Source organism: Osmerus mordax, chromosome 22 (genome assembly GCF_038355195.1).
Source record: "Osmerus mordax isolate fOsmMor3 chromosome 22, fOsmMor3.pri, whole genome shotgun sequence".
NCBI classification, from domain to species: Eukaryota; Metazoa; Chordata; class Actinopteri; order Osmeriformes; family Osmeridae; genus Osmerus; species Osmerus mordax.
Window position 1 is genome coordinate 6,579,275 of NC_090071.1, and position 18,745 is coordinate 6,598,019.

At 48.4% G+C, this 18,745-nt stretch overlaps 1 protein-coding gene across 1 annotated transcript; it reads right to left on the reverse strand.

Annotated features, from left to right (window-relative positions):
* Positions 1–90: 90 nt before the first annotated feature.
* Positions 91–9,390, reverse strand: mxra5a (matrix-remodelling associated 5a). The gene is made up of 7 exons (XM_067260982.1): positions 9,212–9,390; positions 8,913–9,042; positions 8,357–8,747; positions 6,424–8,145; positions 4,033–6,210; positions 2,979–3,894; positions 91–2,821 (listed from the first exon to the last, which is right to left on the reverse strand). The coding sequence occupies exons 1-7, from the start codon at positions 9,388–9,390 to the stop codon at positions 913–915; spliced, it is 7,425 nt and encodes a 2,474-aa protein (XP_067117083.1). The 3' UTR covers positions 91–912.
* Positions 9,391–18,745: the final 9,355 nt, after the last annotated feature.

An 18,745-nucleotide genomic window follows, 5' to 3' on the forward strand; every position in this document is an offset into this window, starting at 1 on the left:
TTACATCCTTCCACTTGACATCTCTATTGATGCTTGTTGTTGCCATGTCAAATAAAAAAAGAATACTATAATTTAAAACTATGTTGAACTTTATTAAAAATATGTGAAATTCCAATGCACCAGAGTCCTTTTAAAGACAAATAATTTAAAATCAAGAACATATGACTAATATGAAACACATTTGGACTGGTAGCAGACAACAAAATAAGAATCACAGTTAGTTGAGTAAATTGTTTGTGAATGTTTGTAAATTCTTGCAGTTGTTTTTGGAGCAGGCTTCCGTTGCAAAATGGACCTTGGTCTAATATAACTTTTTGGATAAATAAAAGTGGAAAAAATGAACTGACAATCCTAAATCCAGCAGAAGGATGGATCATAGAACATATTACGGATGATGAAAATGAAATAAAATATAATGGTACCATGGTATTCATGGCTGATATGTCTATAAAACAAGTTCGTTGATCATATACACAAAGTAATAATACATATTTTCCATATCAACAGATAACTTAAAATATTTCCCATTAGCAAATATAAATGTATAAAGCTATGTAAATCTATACAGTTTGACATAAGTTGTCATTGTCAGAATACACAAAGAAAAGCAGCCCATTTGAAAAGAGCTCTTTTTACAGTTTTTATAATTGCTACAAATAATAATACTTTAAAGGCTTTGCTCTCTATTCAAAATTATCTGAAAATGACTCGGACCAATTAGGATGATGACTGACAATATCTTGAGTGCTCAATATATTGTACAAAGTGACTTTTTAGAATAAAAACCAATAATGGCTATCTGTACCCCCTGAAAGCATGTTTATAGCTTTGACAGTTCCTCCAATATTTCTGAAAGGGAAGCATAATGGCAGTTATAAGGGCATGTGGTCAATCGTTTTTGTTCAGACCTACTCAGAACACATGAAGGTACGTCGTCTTGGTGTCCACCCCTATCACGTTTCTGGCCGAGCACTTGTAGAAGCCTGCGTCTCTCTGAGAGGGGTTCTGGATGATCAGAGAGCCTTGAGGGTGCAGGTACTTGTTACCAAAGAGGCGTGGCTGGGCGCTGACCGCCAGCCGCGTCCTGTCCGGCGTCTCCCACGCCACCTCGGCCCTCGGGATGCCCGTCGCCAAGCAATTCAGTTGCACGGCGACACCGCGCCTGGCGTACGTGGTAGGGGGCGGGCCGCTGGTGATGCGGGGCGGGTAGGCGATCACGATGACGGACACAGGCAGCAGGGCGCTGCCCAGCTCGTTGGCCGCCCGGCAGACATAGGAGCCCCTGTCGTAGACGGAGGCCTGCTGGATGGCCAGGGTCCCATTGGACAGAACGGCATAGCGTCCTGTCCTTTGCGGCCGCCCCAGGACCACCCCACTGGGGAGGGTCCATGTGAGCCTGAGAGGGTCCCCGCTAGCCAGGCAGTGAAGAAGGAGAGTCTCTCCATTCATTAAGGTGATAGGGGAATTGTACTTGTTGTTAATCTGTGGCGTCCTCCCTGGGGTCAGTGTGACGGTACGCTCCACCAGCCCTGCAGCGTTGCGCCCCAGGCATCGATACATCCCGGCCTCCAAGACTGAGGGATTACTGATGACAAGAGAGCCATCTGGCCTGTGGAGGAATTTGGCATATTGGGCTCCGCTGACAAGAGGGGAGCCATTAGGCAGGATCCAGGTGACCTGGGGCATAGCTGCACCTTCAAAGGAGCAGTTCAGAGTCATGGTACTGCCCACAGTCAAAGACAGGCTCTCGGTTTTCGGGCCCCTGAGCTGTGGCCTCTCCACCACATCATTCACTTCCAGGTGCACCGTCAGCCTGGCCTCCCCTCCCTCGTTGCGGGCGATGCAAGCTAGCTGGGACGAGTCGCTCCTCTTGACCGCACGGATCTCCAGAGTGCCGTTCCGATGGACCGTCATCCTGCTACCGTAGTACGGCGCCGGGAGGACGACGTTCTCTGGCAGGACCCACATGACCCGGGGGACGGGGGTTCCCACGGCAGCGCAGTCCACCAGCTTACGCTGGTCCCTGACCGCCGTCACTCGCATGGTGTTGGCCACGCCCCTCAGGCCGTTGATGGTTGGAGGGGTGACCAGGACGTCGACCTGGGTGACTTTCCGGTCCTGGCCCGCACTGTTCCGGGCTGTGCACGTGTAGTTCCCAGCGTCAAAGCGCTGGGCGTTGTGGACTACTAGGGTGCCGTCGTTACGGATCTGGTATTTGTCGGAGGCAGACGGGATGGCCCTGTTCGTCGGGGACATCCAGGAGATGACAGGGACGGGCTCTCCCTTGGCGCTGCACTTCAGAGTCACCGTCTCCCCATACAACACCCTGATGACCTCGGGCCGCTTGTCTCTGATGGAAGGGGGTTCGGCCACGACCTTGACGTGCACCTTCATCTCATCCTTGCCCATCTGGTTCTCAGCGTAGCACGTGTAGTCGCCCCCCTCTCTCATCCCCACGTCGTTGAAGTAAAGCGTTCCGTTGTCGAACACCACGTACCTGCGGCTGCGGCCTCCGGCCCGGTCTGTCTGCTTGAGAGGGTTGACCATGGTTCCGTCCGGCAGGGCCCAGCTGATCTCTGGGTTGGGGTGGCCGGACGCCACGCAGTCCACTTTCAGCTCGCCCCCGTATAGGACCTCCTGGCTGCTCAGCGACTGTTTGTGTTCGATCTTGGCCGGCTTGGCCAGCACGCTGGCTCTCAGCAACACGTAGTCATCGCCCAGTTTGTTACGTGCGACACACAGGTAGTCACCACCGTCTTTATCGGTCATCGAATGGATGGTCAGGGTTCCGTTGGCGAAGACTTTTATCCTTGGGTCGAAGCTGCGAAACAATAAACACACAAAGAATGATCATACAGCTGTAGTTCTACAGAACTCATCCATGAGGCCAGTCTGACTGAGCTCAAAGTAGATTTAGTGTGTCAGTGGCACAGCTTGGATTGCTCTTCTGTGTGCTTCGATGCTCTGGGTTGCATTACCTGTACTGAGCATCCACCAGCTTCTTGGAGGGCGTCCTCCAGATGATCCTGGGCTCTGGGTCTCCTGTGGCGATGCAGTCCAGATGCAGCTTTCCCCCGTAGACCACATCTGTTCTCTGGGGAGAGGAGGAGCTGATCCTGGCCTTGTTGGAGGAGGAGATCTTCAGGACGGTCAGGACGATGGTCCTCCTGGAGGCTCCCATGGCGTTACTGGCCACACACTCATACCTCCCAGCGTCCCCCTGGCCCAGGCTGCGCACGTACAGGGTCCCGTTGGGAAACACAAACAGGTTCCGCCCATTCACGAACTGGGAGGGGAGGAGCTGCAGTCCGTCGGGCGTAGTCCAGCGCGTGACTGGGGGCGGGGCTCCCTTGGCGGTGCAGTGGATGTTGGCGGTGCTCCCCTCGGGCAAGGTGGAGTTCTCGTGGAGGGCCTGCTGGATCACGGGAGGCAGGGCCGCCACGTGCAGACGCACAGAGACAGAGTCGGCCCCGGCCACACTGCTCCCAATGCATTTATAAACCCCCCTGTCGGTGTAGCTGGCTCGGGTTATCCTGAGGGTGCCGTTACTGAGGAGGGACACCCGCTGTTGGGTGCCTCCAGCGGGGGGCGCTGCAACGTGGACCCTGTCAGGCAGCACCCACGTCACCCGGGGTGTGGGGTGTCCCTGGACCTTGCACTCCAGGTCAATGCTGTCACCCAGGTTGACCGTGGCGTCGCGGTAACGTGGCTGAAGCACTCTGGGATGTTGGGCTATGACTTCGAGGTTGACCACCATCTTGTCTGTGCCATACTGGTTCTGCACAGTGCAGAGGTACTGGCCTCGGTCCAGAGGCTGGGTGTTCCGGATGATAAATGTGCCGTTGGGATGGACCTCAAATCTCTGGACCCGGGTGTTCTGAGCAACACTTGCCCCTGAAAGAATAGAAATGGAATTCTCTTTCATTAGTCTGTAATGTGAAAAAGATGAAAATACAGTATGTTGCCTGTGAAATATTCATTCATGCCATGAGTTAAAATAAGAGAGAAAGAGATAGAGTGTGTCGTACGTACCAGTGGAGACTTTAGTCCAAGACAGGAAGGGTTTGGGCTCCCCCAGCGCCTCACAGGGCAGCTGTGCATCCATCTCTGCATTCACAGTGACCATCTGAAAATTGACATTAGTGATGCGGGGTTTCCCTCGGGGCAATGCCACCCCCACACTTCCTGGTTGCTGAGACCCCCCTGAAGCACCATAGGTCAGGGGTGGTGTCCCTGTCCTCTGGCCCTCCCTGTGAGGCATGGACGAGGACACGCGGGGCCGAGAGGTGCCTGCGCTCGTTGGAGAAAGTGTCGTAGTGCTAGTGTCAACCTGGGTGTGGGTGTGTGTCCCTGACGTTTTAGGCTCTGTGATCCTCAGTTGACCTCCACCCCTGCCTGAGTCTGACCTGGGGTCAGACTGTATTCTAGCAGTAGGGTGAGTATCAGGGGATCTGTTTGTGTTTACCCTGCCGCTCAGGTCAGGGGCTCTGCTGTTGGGCGAGAGAGGGTTAACCCGACCAGGGAGGAGGATCCTCTCACTGTGACTGTCAGGGATGTGGTTGGGACTTTCCAGGGGTCTGGTGGGGGGTCTTGGCCTGACCCTGTCCCCGGGGAAGGATGCGTGTGGGACGTGGGCGGGAGTCTGAGGCCTCGCTCTGGAGGAGACGACAGCAGATGTCTTCTTCACCGGTGCTGAGGTGACAGATGGAGTTCTGACAGCATTATTACCTGCACTGTTTACAGGGACAGCCTTTCCTCCTGGAGACGTGCTCCCTCTGTCACTTGTGGAAAGCGTTTCTCCCAGACGGTGATCGCCATCAAAAGCGCCGCTCGACTTAATGGTGACTGTTTGAGTTAGGCCAGGCACTTGATGAGAGCTTTCAGATGTTACAGATTTCTTTGTGGTGAGCTGATCTGTCTCGTAGGCTTCCTCGTAAAAAGTCGAGTTTGGGGAACCGCCGTGAGCATGCCCCCCCTCCGACCCACTGACTTCCTGCTGAATGGAAGGAGCAGACGAGGAGGAGGGCTGCGGTGGTAACAAGCCATCGATCTCTTTGAAAGCCACCTTTTCAGCCCGGTTGGATTCATATTGATGGTTCGATCCGCCCGGCTCTACATCTGGTCTCACTTCCAGTTGAGTGGGAGGATTCTCAGAGGACTTGTCAGAACTTGGCACGGGCCTAAGGTCTCCAGTAATGCCTCCCTTTTGTGTCTCTTCTAAAGGTTTAACTGCAGGAAGAGGCACGCTTGTAAACCTATCCAGACCAGCAGCCGTGGGCGTACCCGAGGGCTCTGGAGATGCACCCGGAGATGTTCCCTGCCTGGGGCCGTGAGCTGGGACGGTCTGTCCACCTCGTCCACCCTCTGGAGCTCTGGTTGGAAACGCTGGTGCCGCTGATGTGCTGCTGAGTGGTGGTCTGGCACGAGGGAGAAGGGCATCCTTTGTTTCAGGAGAAGTGGTGGTGGGTCTCACAGAGGACTCCGAGACTGGGTCACCTCTGTCGTCATACACCACAGAGACTGTGCTCTCTTTGTGATTCATTCCGGCTGATGACGTCGCTTGGCGTTCCATTAATGGAACGGTGGTATTAAATTTGGCAGAAGTGACTCGGGCCTTTTCTGATGCCACTATTTTTAGCCCTGTAGTAGAGGGTGTCTCGGTAGTTGCCGGGAAAGCATCCATAGGTGTGGCCGTGCTATTCTCACTTGATTGATTCAGCTTTTCCTTTTTCCTGTTTCTCCTCCGGCCTCCGTGCCTTCTCCTGGAGTTAGGGTTTCGGAGGCGCGTGTGCCCCCGGCCAGGAAGCTCCTTCCTCCCTGCCACCCCCGAGGCGGGCTGGGTCGTGGGGGAGGCTGTGGTGAGCATTATCGGGGGATGTGAGATGTCCAACGTGAAATACTTCAGCTGACTCTGTGTGCTACCTCCGGCTGTTGTGGTCTCACCGACAAAGTCCGAGACATCGTTTTCGGTTTCAAACTCATTTCCAACGGTGGTTGACTGTGGGTGAAGGTCCCCACTGTCTACATATTGTTCTAGTTCGTCATTAGAGCTGTTAACAGTGCTGGGTTTGTTCCCATTCTCAGACCCCTCAGATGTTGATGAGATCTCAGACACTGTAACTGCCTCCCCATGTGAGGAAGTTCTTTGATTCCCTCGTAAAGTACCGTCGTATGAAACACTGCTGCTGGCAGTGTTCACATGACGCTGGCCTTGAGTGTGTGAATGTGTAACAGTGTCACTGTGCTGCTGGGGAGCAGATGTAGGCTGTGTGATTCGTGAGCGACTTGTGAGTGTGCGTGGCTGTGTGTATGAGTGTGTGCGTGCGTGTGTGCGCGGGGGAAATGTGGATGTGTACAGCTCCTCCTCTGCCTGGGTTGTGTCCTCTGATGATCCCTCTGTGTCGTGAGATACTGTTTGTGTACTATGGGATGTCAACCACCCCTGCTGTCTCCTATTGGTGTGAGGAGCTGGGCTGGGTGTTACATTACTCTGACTGTTCCTGTCTCGTATCTTGGCCAAGATGTCAGCCCATTTCTCCGGGTCTATTTTCTTGTTTGACACGTTCGTCCTCCTACGCATTTCCACTGTGTTTTTCTGGACGTCTACACGCGACCCTGTCACGGGCGATTTTCTCGGCACAGCCGGCCGTCGCCAAGAGTTTCTGAACGGATGCCCGCCGCGCCTGCCCAAGCCAGGGTCTCTCCGTCGAGTCATGAGGTCCACCCGGCTCGTGGGCGCCCCCCCCTGGGTGTCCTCCTCTCCGGATGCCTCCTCCCCCTCCTCCACAGGGACCTTTATTTTGGTATTGACCCCTGAGGCAGACTGAGGCCTAGTGGGAAACTTCCTCAGTGGTCGAATCCCCGCCCTCCTTGTGAGGTTCACCTTCGTAGACAGAGAATCGGCACCGTGTTGATTTGTGGCCACACACTTGTAATATCCACTGTCTGATAGTTGACTCTTTGGGACTCTCAGTGTGCCATTGGAATAGACTAGCGCTCGAGAGGAGTTAGCTCTGAAATTCACGATACCGCCGTCTGGCAGGATCCAGCTGATCTCAGCATCAGGAGAGCCAGATGCCACACAGGGCAGGGTGACAGGATCTCCTGTGAAGCCCTCCACGGATGAGCTTCCACCCTCGCCCCCTGGAGGTGGACTGGAGGATTCCTCCACGGAGAGATAGAAGGGGAGCATACTGAGGTCCCCGCGGACCTGGGCGATACAGTAGTAAATGCCTGTGTCTGAATGGCCCACGTTTTTAATGAGCAGCCTACCAGAGCTGGACACAGACACCCTGTTATCTGGGCTGCTGTAAGGGGCCTCCAGCTGGGAGCCGTCTGGCATCATCCATCGGACAACCGGCTCTCCGGAACTCTGTACGTTACAGTCCATTTGGCTGGGGCTGCCCACCATTGTGCTCAGTGCTGCTCTGGTGCTGTTTGTGGACTCTATCAAGACCCATGTCCTGGCCTGTCTCCTCACCAGCTCGGCCTCCACGGTCTGGGAAAGGTGGGTGGAGAGGATCAGCTTGACGCTCTTCCCTGTGGACTGGGGCCTGTTCAGCTGCAGGTCCATGTAGGTCTGCATCAGCCAGGCAGGCTTCGCTACCACGTTAGCCTTTACCCCTGTGTAATACAGGGCATCTTTCTCCAAGTCCTGCCTGTACCTATAGCTGGGCGCCGGCTCCTTAGTCAGCATGATCTCCCTCTGCAGGTGGGCAGGCACGTCGCTGTAGTAGGCGATGAGCCTCCACAGGCGCTCGTAATTGTCCCTGTCTATGGGGCACTCGACGTCCACTGAGAGGGTGACGTTGGCGGACAGCTGAAGAGGGTTCGCCTGGCTCCAGCTCATCCTCGTGGTCTCTCTCGGTTCCCCCACGCCGCACTCCAGATCCACTTTGTTCCCGTGCTCATCCGACAGGCCCAGGGTGATGTTACCGAAGCTCTCTCTGAACTCCTCCGGGGTCATGACCTCGCTCTCGGTGTCCTCCGGGAGGGTGGGTCGCTGGGGGGTGGTGATGACGGGGCTGCTGCACGACAGGCTGTCCAGACCCTGGATCTCCTTGCTCCTCAGGTGCTTGGGGGAGGAGCACATTGGGCACAGTTGACCCCCAGCATAAGCCCTGTCCTTCTTACACTTAAGCACACCTGAGAGACAACAGGAAAGAAACATTCTAGTCATGAGCTGCTTTGAAATGGTGTGTCCTGGAAGTTCACCTGAAAAATACCATGTCAGAAACAACTTGAAATAAGCTACACCATGGTGCAGCTTAGTCTGATACAACATCCGTTTCTGAACGGAACACACACACAATGCATTTCCCCATCATCGTTCTGACAACCGAAGCTCAAACATCACCTGGTGTGTTCTTGTCCCAGTTCAGGAACCACTTCATCCTGCAGTCACAGGTCCAGGGGTTCTCCTGCAGGTACAGGTTCTCCAGGTGAGGCATGCCATCCAGCATGCTCTGGGGCAGCGAGGTCAGCCCGTTGTCGGACAGGAACAGGTGTCTGAGGGTGGACATGTGGAAGTGGTCCATCATGGAGAAGGTGGCGAAGGTGGAAGGGTGGAGCTGCTGTAGACGGTTGCCCTCCAGCTGGAGCAGACGGAGGGAGGTGAGGCCCTGGAAGGCGTCCGGGTGGATGAACTCCAGGTGGTTGTGGTCCAGGTGGAGTCTGGCCAGGCTCCACAACCCGTGGAAAGTCTCCCGGCTAATCTCCTTCAGCTTGTTATAGCTCATCTTCAACATCTGATAAGAAGTGGAGATGATTGAGCCTTAACATGGAACATATCAATTTCCTGGTTATTTAGAATGGGGATATGCGGATCAGATATTGCTGTCGAATGGCTTGGGATCATATGGGATGGTAAGGGAAAATCACGTCATCTTTAATCAGCTGTGGGATTAGGGTACCTGTAAGGAGATCAGATCCCTGAAGGCTTGGTTGGGAATACTGTGGAGATCGTTTCCATGAATCATGAGCAGCTCCAGTTTCCTCAGTCCAGCCAGGGAAGTCCCAGTCATCTTGCTGATGGTATTAAACCTATGCAAACAAAATCAAGCTATCGATTATCTTGGTCTGTTGTAAACTTGCTTCAACACAAACCAGTTCAATGAAAGACTCATGGCACTTTCAGACATTGTTGATGTTGTTTGAACCGCGAATGATGTAAGGTTTCCAGTCATCTCTCTTCCAACAGGATGATGCTTACCCCAGGTTCATGCGCTCCACCTGCCTGTGTATGCCAGCTGGCACGGCGAGTAGGGAGCGGAAGGTGCAGTGCAGCTCAGAGGGCAGGGGGCAGGAGCAGGGCCGCGGGCACGGCAGGAAGGCAGCGGGCAGGGGCAGCACCACTGAGAGCAGGAGGATGAGAAAGGCAGGACGATCCATCTTCTGCTGTGCCGGGGCCACTCTCTGCTCCTCCGATCAAAGCAGCTGGTATGGGGGTCACACTGGTTACACACCCACACCCTTGGAGTTAAAGCCACAGTAAACAAGATTAGTCACAATGATTAGTTTACCAATTGTTCAGAAGGTAGCTTAGTGTAGGCACCTTTCAGAAATGCAAAAGTTTAATATTTTAAGTCAAAAGTTTAAAGATTTGAAGGCCTTTAATATTCTAAATTCATTATATTGTGTCTCATACACATAGCAGCTAAACAAATGTTGCATGTTTTACAAATATACCATCCATCAGATAGGATACTTTGTTACACAAGTTCCATTAGTCTAATTGTATAATATGAACAATATTCCTATTAACATTTAGTAATGAAACACAAAAATCGCAGAATCTTTTAAATAAACCGTATTAGCAGAGCTCAGATGGGAGGCTTATGCATTGAATATTGGATATATCAGCGCCTATTGCCTAAGGGTGCCTTTTCATGCACCCTCAAATGTACTTTTGGATAAGTGCACTCCAGCACAAAGGACTCCACTTTGACTGAATGGAGCTGGTTAAAAGCTGAGATCTTAGCCTACCTTAAAATCTTTATTTTGAGCGAGACTCTCTGTGGCCCATTCAAACATGACTTTGCTGTGTCTACGGATGCGGCTGCTCCCTATAGACGCATATTAATCCCCACAGCTGAAGAAAACGAGTTAGTTTGTCCAAAACGAGAAAGACAACGGCAAAGTATTTCTAAAGGTTCGAAAGCATTTCTAAAAACAAAATACTATAATAGTTGCAGATGTCCAGGTTATTATTCCAATAAAATATTCAGGGTTACTGTGCATATGTCAGTATTCACAAAAACTGCGGGGTGATGCGCTCTCGACCGACTGTAAGCAGTGACGGGCTAACAGTTTCCACCATACAGACTTCTGGAGTTGAGGAGGGGCGACAGAAAAGAGAGAGACGACAACTTAAGTGAAGAGCAGTTCCATGGCTACAGGCGTAGCTCTTTGTTCATTGCGGTGTGGACTGTTTACACCTTATTTTCACGCACTGTGAAGTTTCCAATTAAACCCAACGTCAAAGAAATCACCAAAAAAAAAAAAAAATCACTCTCCACTAGCAACACTTACATTCACATTGTAGCTGGGAACCATTAGACATGAAATCGAACTGCAAATTGTCAGAATAGCCTACAGGTTATGTCGGCACAGTCTACAATATCCTTGAAATAACTTTATTAACTGACAAAGTAGACTTTGGCCTCTGCTGCTAAATCCTGCAGTTGCAGTCATATGAGGGACTAAGTGAAGGGCCTGCAGCAACCCAAGGTAAAGGTTATGTTGGTTTCAAAGCCCTGTCATTTACACACATACACACTTACACTCACACAAACATAAACCCTGTCAGAAGAGGCACCAGTATGTTGTCTGCAAGCATTCCATTTACTGAAGTTTGTCAGATTGGGCCTCTACAGTAAATCCAAACAGCTCTTGATCTTGGCAGTCTTTTAGGGACTGTCTCACCTTGATCCTGGGGTCAAGATAGAGGCCTTGAGACTCCAAGCCGACTTGTGTACAGTACACACTGTGTGTAATGATGTCAAGTCTGGAATGGGATGGGTTCAGAGGTCACATAGGGTCAGTGAGCAGAGGGGCCAGTGTGTGTGCTCTGATAGGCCACCTGAGAGGTTACATCCATCACCTTGTCACTTCAAGCCAATGGCACAGCTGCACCAAAAGCACACATAGGTGAGGTCGTTTGCAATGTGCCTAGACCTAGAATAGAAAATCGAGCCACAATACCTGGCTTAATTTTAAATATGTCATTGTTCACTAAGTTTGGTGTTCAACGGCATTGATAGCAGCAAACCAACTGCCTGCCATGATCAAATTAGAATTTAAGGAACACAGCATAGTTCAGTCCTTTTGTGCAATGCTATTGTAAAGGACAAAACAAATCTAGGAAATACTTGAATTAATTGCCAGTACAATATTGTTCTCTCTTGAGAAGTAATGTATGTACTTCTGTTGCCAAGTGTGTAAATATTTTACTATGAATTATGACTATGTACTTGCATTGCCTTTGTGTAAATTACATAACAGTGTCATCTCCACTATCCGCTTCTAATGTAAACAGATTACAAAACACGTTTCATGTGACATTCTAATTCTGTGCGGTGCATAAACAAAGGCGACAACACAGTATTTTTGGTAGACTGAAAAAACCTTGTGGAAAAGTTCTGCTTTGTGTAGTTAAATCTGTTTGTTTTAGTGATTAAAGAATGAAATGATTATTTTACAATGAAAACATTATTTGAATTGTGTTTGTTTGATCATTAAAATAAGAATTCTTCCTCAGGCTTTCTTGGTCTGTGTTGATGAGAAGGTTTACCGCAGGCATCTCAAGTAAATGTTTAAACAACATAAACCCTGAGACTACATTTATAAACTCCCAAATGAAGCTTTAGAGATGTGCAATTGTACCCCAACAAAGATTTTGATTTAGGTCAATCTATAACTTTGATGAAGAAAAACACATCCAGCTTAAAATATTAGCCCACTGCATTGGCATTAGTATACCTATGGCAAACTGACCTTTGACACGTGTCTTTTTTCATGTCAATGAAATTCACTCTCTAAGTATGACCTGGTCATCTGCTTTCACGTCTCTCCATACATCCATAAGAAAGGGAGAAATTATTTACCGCACAGCAGTGCTATACAAACACGGGTCCAGCCTTAGGGGCTGCAGGGGTCAAACAAACCAGCCCTCACTCATAAAGTATGACTGTTTTTAATATGCTTTGAATATACTCTTCACAGAATCCAGACAGACTGGGTATCAATGGAGTGGAAGGACGAGACCTTGTGGAATCCTCCCAGTGGTCCTTGCGGGGGATGCAGCCATCCTGTGAATAAGCGGGCTCACTGTACCCAGCAAGGCACCATGACGCCCCAGAAAATAAACCAGGCTGCAGCGCTGCTTCACCCTGACATATGGGCCTCGTATGTGGCCCAGTTATACTTCTCCCAATAATCATTGAAGCTAACTTTTGGTCCGTGGAAAAGGCCTGTTACTGTCGCAGCCTCTTAAACGTGCAATTTTGGAGTGAGATTTGTGTTACATAAACCTCATGGGGGAGGGCTCAAGCTTTGAAAAGCCACAAGAAATCCAGAACATCTGCAGATATCTTTCGTTCCAAATTGTTGACAAGGCAAAGAGGGGAAAAGGATCATTGCGCCATCCCTCTTGTCTTTGAGTAATTCAGAGGGAGTACGTGAAAACAAGGTGAAACAGGGTCCCCCGTGATTTAAAGACTGTGGCTAACATTCTTCAGACACAGACACCTGACTCAAACTGCAGAATCAGCTTAGAGAAGCTGCATGGTTCAAGAGAGAATTTGCATGATGAAAATCATTTTTGTGTAGCATAGAATGTGTGCAGGTCGGTAGACCAAGAAAAAAGCCCTGTTAACCTGCCATGCTGAGCAGACTGTTAAATCATTTAAATCACCCTTTTTATGTAATGGAAAATTCACGGTGACCTCAACTTGTTTTCTGGTGTAACTTCACCTGGTTAACATGTGTTACCCTGTACCCAACAGCAAGGCAGAACTGATTTGCTTCCCTGACACATTCCTGTTTGGAGGTTATGACCCTAATATTAGAGAACTGAACCAATGACCTTTAGTTGTATTGGGTTTGACACATGTCAGTCAAGTCTTAGAAGAACAGGAAAAGTTTGTGTAACCTGTCAGTTGTAAAAATGGACAAGCTAATTTAGATTTTTCTTGGAACTTGCCGCAGACTTCACATGGCTCATTTCACATTAATAATGGAGAGTAAGTTGAACATCTTTATACCATCTATAGTGGTACTGTAAATTAAGTATTACCACATTATTTTGATTTAAAAAAATCGACCCAATTACAGTATTATCTTAATTTTACGTGTAAGATCATTTCTTTCTACTGTGACATTAGATTCTTCATAATTGATTGATGGGGTATTCACAGACTGATTTGATTTCCTGAGTGCCTTGCAACCCCTTGAATATGTTCCTCATTTGACCCATTCCCTCCAAACATCAGACAATGGTTGGGTTTCCATTGCCTCTTTGTCCTGCTTGCAGCCTGAGACGATCAACTAACCCAACACCACTTTCCCCTCCTCAATACAGACAGACATCTGTTTCTATGATCCCACCCACCAACCACCCAACAGAGTAATAATAAACACCTCTCTCTCTTTAATAGAAACTAATATCAACTGTATCTATTTATTTAGGAATTATGTGCTATTATACGTCAATTAGGATGATATAACACACCTAAAATCAGAAAGATGAACAGATGCTACTATATCACGTTCTGCTATGTGTTATGAAAACATCCCAGAAGAAGTTCCTCCTCGCGGTTCTGTCTAGCTGACAGGTTTGTAGGTCAGTCCCAAAGCTGGGAGATATTCTCTTCCTCTTTCGTCTTCCCCCACTGGCCCACAGCCCTGCCTCCCTACTGAGCAGGCTGGGGGCGGATGGTGGAGCGTAAACAGCTCTCCCTGCCTGCTGCGCACCAGCTGGGGCTCGGCCCCGGTTCGAGACGCCGAGCGGAAAACCACTGTCCCGTCATAAAGGCCACAATCACCACCTGAGGCTGTGGTTCGCCTCCCTCCCTTCTCCCCCGCCCTCCAACACCCCCACCCCAGGTGTTGGAGGCAGTTCCATCTCAGCGGTCTTTACTGCAACGAGGGAGCAATATTTCTTCTGAAAATCAGACCAATGGCTGACATTTCCATATACAGTACATTGAACATGAGAAGGATACAAATGTATTTGGAAGCTGCTTAAAATCTATTACTCACTGAGAATCATGGCATCTAAATTGGGAAATAATACTATCTGTTCCCTATGATATACTGTATTATGGATATGTTTTCCAATTGGTAAACACATTTAAACTGTGTTGGTTCAGTCTTCTTTGCATTTTATTCCCCCTAATAGCACCTGTCCTTGAAGTGCTGAATCCCATCCCAATTCTACACTTCCCTTCAGTGAGGTTCTGAGCAACTGTTGCTAATCCCCTTGGTAGCAGGACCTCTCTCCCCCAAGCAAGGACCTAGCTCTAGCAGGCCAGGACCTAGCTCTCCCAGGCCAGGACCTAGCTCTCCCAGGCCAGGACCTAGCTCTCCCAGGGACCATTTGTCAGCATCAGGGAGGGATACCTGTCTCCTGATGCTCAACATTCTGTTTCCATGCAGGCTGAACCACATTACACCCCCACAAAACCACATGCTGTTCTCTTCTCTTCTTAGGTTGTTTTGAAGGCCCCTGTCATGAATAATATAAACATTTCCTTGAGGTGGAGGTGCACTTGTCTCATATCTAGTATCTAGTGCTGAGGATATGAGCCACTTCAAGCTTCAAACCCCCGGCATCTGACTGGATCATGACTCTGGAGAGGTTTGGTGTGGACATTCTTGCTGGTTCAGAGGTTTTGGTCAGAATTAAGGGCAAGCCAGCTCCTTGTTCCCCCGTCAGGCTTGTTCCCCTAGTGAAGAACATGTGGCTGTGTGATCGTTTTTCACTGCTAATGAATCGTCAGGGCCTGTAGAGGTGGGAGCCACACCTGAGCAAATGAATAACAAAGCTGATGAAGACCATCTGTTGAACGCCATTTTGATGCATAGCTCTCATTCCTGCTCTCTTCGCATCTGACACAAGAAGTATAGGGACTTCATTAATAATGACTTTGACTGAAAAAAAGCATATCAAGAATATCAACTTGCTAGAGCAAATAGGGATATTGCCAAGATCACACAAGTGGAAAAGGTGGAACATATTGCATGGAGAAAGAGTCTTATGAGGAAGCTGGCCCATTGAAGAGGACGGAGGGAAACTGTATTGAAATGGACCAAAGCCACTATAAATATGGTAAAGGGTCCTGAAGTACCAAAACCAAAGCAAACCCTTGATCGTGGAAGACTGCCAGTGGAACATTACGTAATGGGTATTTGTAACATTAGGCATGACAGAGACAGAGACAGTACAGTGCATGCCTAATTAATCCTCCAGCTGGTCAGATATGGGGCAGAGTCAGATCCTCAAGATATTGTACCACAGAGCTAACAGCCTAAAGTGCTTGGCCGCTAAGGATATTAGACCCTGGCCAACTTGTGCATTAGTCTGGTGGTTACTGAGGATTCGTGGCATGTTAATGGGATGTTTATGGCTATTTGCAATGCTAAAGCAATGTTGCGTTGCGTTGGTTCAAAAAAATAAAAAATACATTGAAATAGTATTTAAATGTGTACGTGTAAATGCTACAAGCTGCTTGGAGAGAAAAGACTAAAAGTGGACATGTGCTTACATAACTGCCTGAATTGATGCAGGCACTTTATCATGACAAAATATGAGATTCCAAGAGGAGGCAGATGGAATAGTAGCCCAGTGCATTGGGATTTTAACGGATGCATCTTCTAAAAAGAAACATATGGATACCTTTCGAAGAACACACACTGAAGAAGGGTGGATGACCATATGGAAAGAGGATTGCGGGGCCACCACCAGAGAGGGGGGAGGGAGAGAGAGGACGAAAGAGTGAAAGAGAAAGAGAGAGATGCAGGAAATACTCTGCACAGCTGAACAGTCTTCCTGTAATGTACGTTCTACTTTGGCGACTTTGCCAATACCGAATTCTTAGTTTTTTCCTCCATCTATGATAGTTCCAATAAGACATTTCTGTGATATACACTCCAGTGAGCTAACATAATTAATTTGGAAACAAACTAGCCAGCAATACCTAACCTGTTCTTGTTCCACAGAAATATTCCATAAAATCGACTGGAGTTACATCAACTCAACTTCAACTAGGAAAAAAACCTCTCCCTCCTTGAAGTTTAATCAGCACTGATAAGATATCTTGAGACACACTTCAAAGGCGCAGGGACTGACGGAGCGTCAAACAGCATAGGCTTCATGGCGGCAAATCAGCCAGCCAGTAACAACCGGGTGATGACAGGGAGAAGCGTTGGACTAAAAAAAAACAAGAATCAGTCGGCCTAGACTCACAACAATGAGTTTTGAGTTTTCATACTGCATGTAATGACTGACACTGCTGCTTTCCATGATAATGCCGTTTTTGCTTTCTAGTCTCGAGTATATTTTCATATATTCATGACTCATAAATGATAGAGGGTGGACGAGCAGATGCTGTGATTCTGAGCATGATTTGAATATCCCAAGTGATTGTGCAACCGTAAAGAGAATGAAATCTGTTTGACAACCCTGTCCTAGCTTGCTCCCGAAAATGAAAAAAAACTCATCGCATTAAATTATACAGGGCTGAGTGCCATTAATCTGAATTTATCTATGAAAGTTCAGAGGTGACCAACGCCTGGTGAAAAAGAGTGATCGAGATTGTGGGGAAGAGCCTGCTGTGTTCGGACCTGCCTCTGCCAGGAGGAGGGTTCACTTTCCTCTTGTCTTACAGCCATCAGTCTGTGTTAAATATTTCCTTTATCAGAGCCAAAAAATGTCTTCAGGAGATAAACCCCCATCATGCAGAACAGTTCAGTGCATACAAGCGCCAAAGCACCAGCAGAACGTTCATTCGGTGTCAATAGGTTAAAAGGGGAAACTGGATTAGCTTGCAATGTGCATGACAAAACGATTAAACCTTTCTAAAGTGCTGCCTGAGTCAAACTAATGAAAATAATCAATCAGCTGTACAGAAGTTCTACAATATGTGGGAATACGTGAGGTATTTTGCGGATGCGAATGATAAGAGTTCCAGACGAAGCAATATGGGCCGTCACCAGAGGACTGACTCCAAGCTTAGGGACAGAGCTTTGTGAAACGCTCAATCACCTCCAGCTGTTCAGCTGCTGTGTTGATGGATGGTGTGTGTGAAGCATATGTATCCATTTACTAGTGGAAGAGTTTGAGCAAAATAGTTCAAACATGCACAAATGCACTTCTCTCTCTCTCTCTCTCTCTCTCTCTCTCTCTCTCTCTCTCTCTCTCTCTCTCTCTCTCTCTCTCTCTCTCTCTCTCTCTCTCTCTCTCTCTCTCTCTCTCTCTCTCTCTCTCTCTCTCTCTCTCTCTCTCTCTCTCTCTCTCTCTCTCTCTCTCTCTCTCTCTCTCTCTCTCTCTATCACACACACCTCTCAGTTTAAAAGAATGTTTTTGTATGTCATCCTTCAATGTTACTATGGAACCAGACCAAAATATTTATGGTCACATACATGTAGGCCCTACTTGAAGTTTTGTCACATTTTAACCTAACGTGGAATAACAAACAAAACAGACATTGATGTGCATATTATTTTAGGTGAAACAAAACAGCATAGTCGAATACGATCTTTCAAAAATGACACTGCTTGTGAGGTTTAGAGATTGTCATGCAACACATGAGATGGAATTTCAGCATGTGTATGTGTGTGCATTAAATCCCTCCCTTCATCCTAGGACATTAACCCCGCTGGCTACCGGCCTGACCCAGACTCCCCCTCCCCCTCAAATCAAAGTGATCCATGCTTCGTGCCAGTACCAAGTCCCTCCTAATTAGGATCATTGGCTGGATTCGTCACAAGTCGACTTAGTCTAAGATATTCTTGTTCAGTAAACAGACGTGTTTTTTACTTCTAGCCTCGCAAACCCACGATTACACTGTTCTCCATTATGCCAACATTCAGAGTGAGAAACTTTGTCCGCGGTCATGTGTGTTGGGTGAACATGGAAGGTCGAGGTGGGCAAGTGAGATGTTGTTAGCGCCTCTTGGGAGGGGTGTGGTACATCACAGCTCTGAACTGATGACAGGCAACATCTCCCATGTCCCAAAATGTACTTTAAGTGCTTCTGGAAGCATCTCAGCTTCTCATTAAGGGGTTGCAGCGTTGGTTAAAAGGCGATGGCTTGTTGTTTGACTGGGGTGGGGCACCTCCTTTCAACAGGGAGTGAAGGGGTTAACTGTAAGTCATGTTTTCGGGTCTGCCAAAATTGTAAATGATAGAAAGGTGCTACTACAATTTACAATATCCTTCACTTAAAGGCATTTCAACTAGATTGGGATTAACCTACTAGCTGTTTTCGTGCTACAGGGTTTAATTGCTTGAATATCATGTTAAACTGCAGAGGCTTTCTGTGTTTGTTAGGTAGTTGATTAAATCTGAACCATTCTGAAACAAAATTGCAATCCAGGGGCAAACGACAAGGGCAAAATGAGCTTTTTGTGCACTAATCTACAGCATTACAATGTAAACCTTATCCATCTGTTATTGTTACACCTCTCCCTTCACTTCACCACATGCTCATCAACAACAGACACACGCGTGTACAAGGCTTTCCATA

Coding starts and splice junctions, on each gene's coding strand:
- mxra5a (XM_067260982.1), bottom strand. CDS start 9,390: ATGGATCGTCCTGCCTTTCTCATCCTCCTGCTCTCAGTGGTGCTGCCC. Junction 9,043..9,211: donor GTGGAGCGCATGAACCTGGG/GTAAGCATCATC, acceptor TTGTTTGCATAG/GTTTAATACCATCAGCAAGA. Junction 3,895..4,032: donor TTGGACTAAAGTCTCCACTG/GTACGTACGACA, acceptor CTATTCTTTCAG/GGGCAAGTGTTGCTCAGAAC.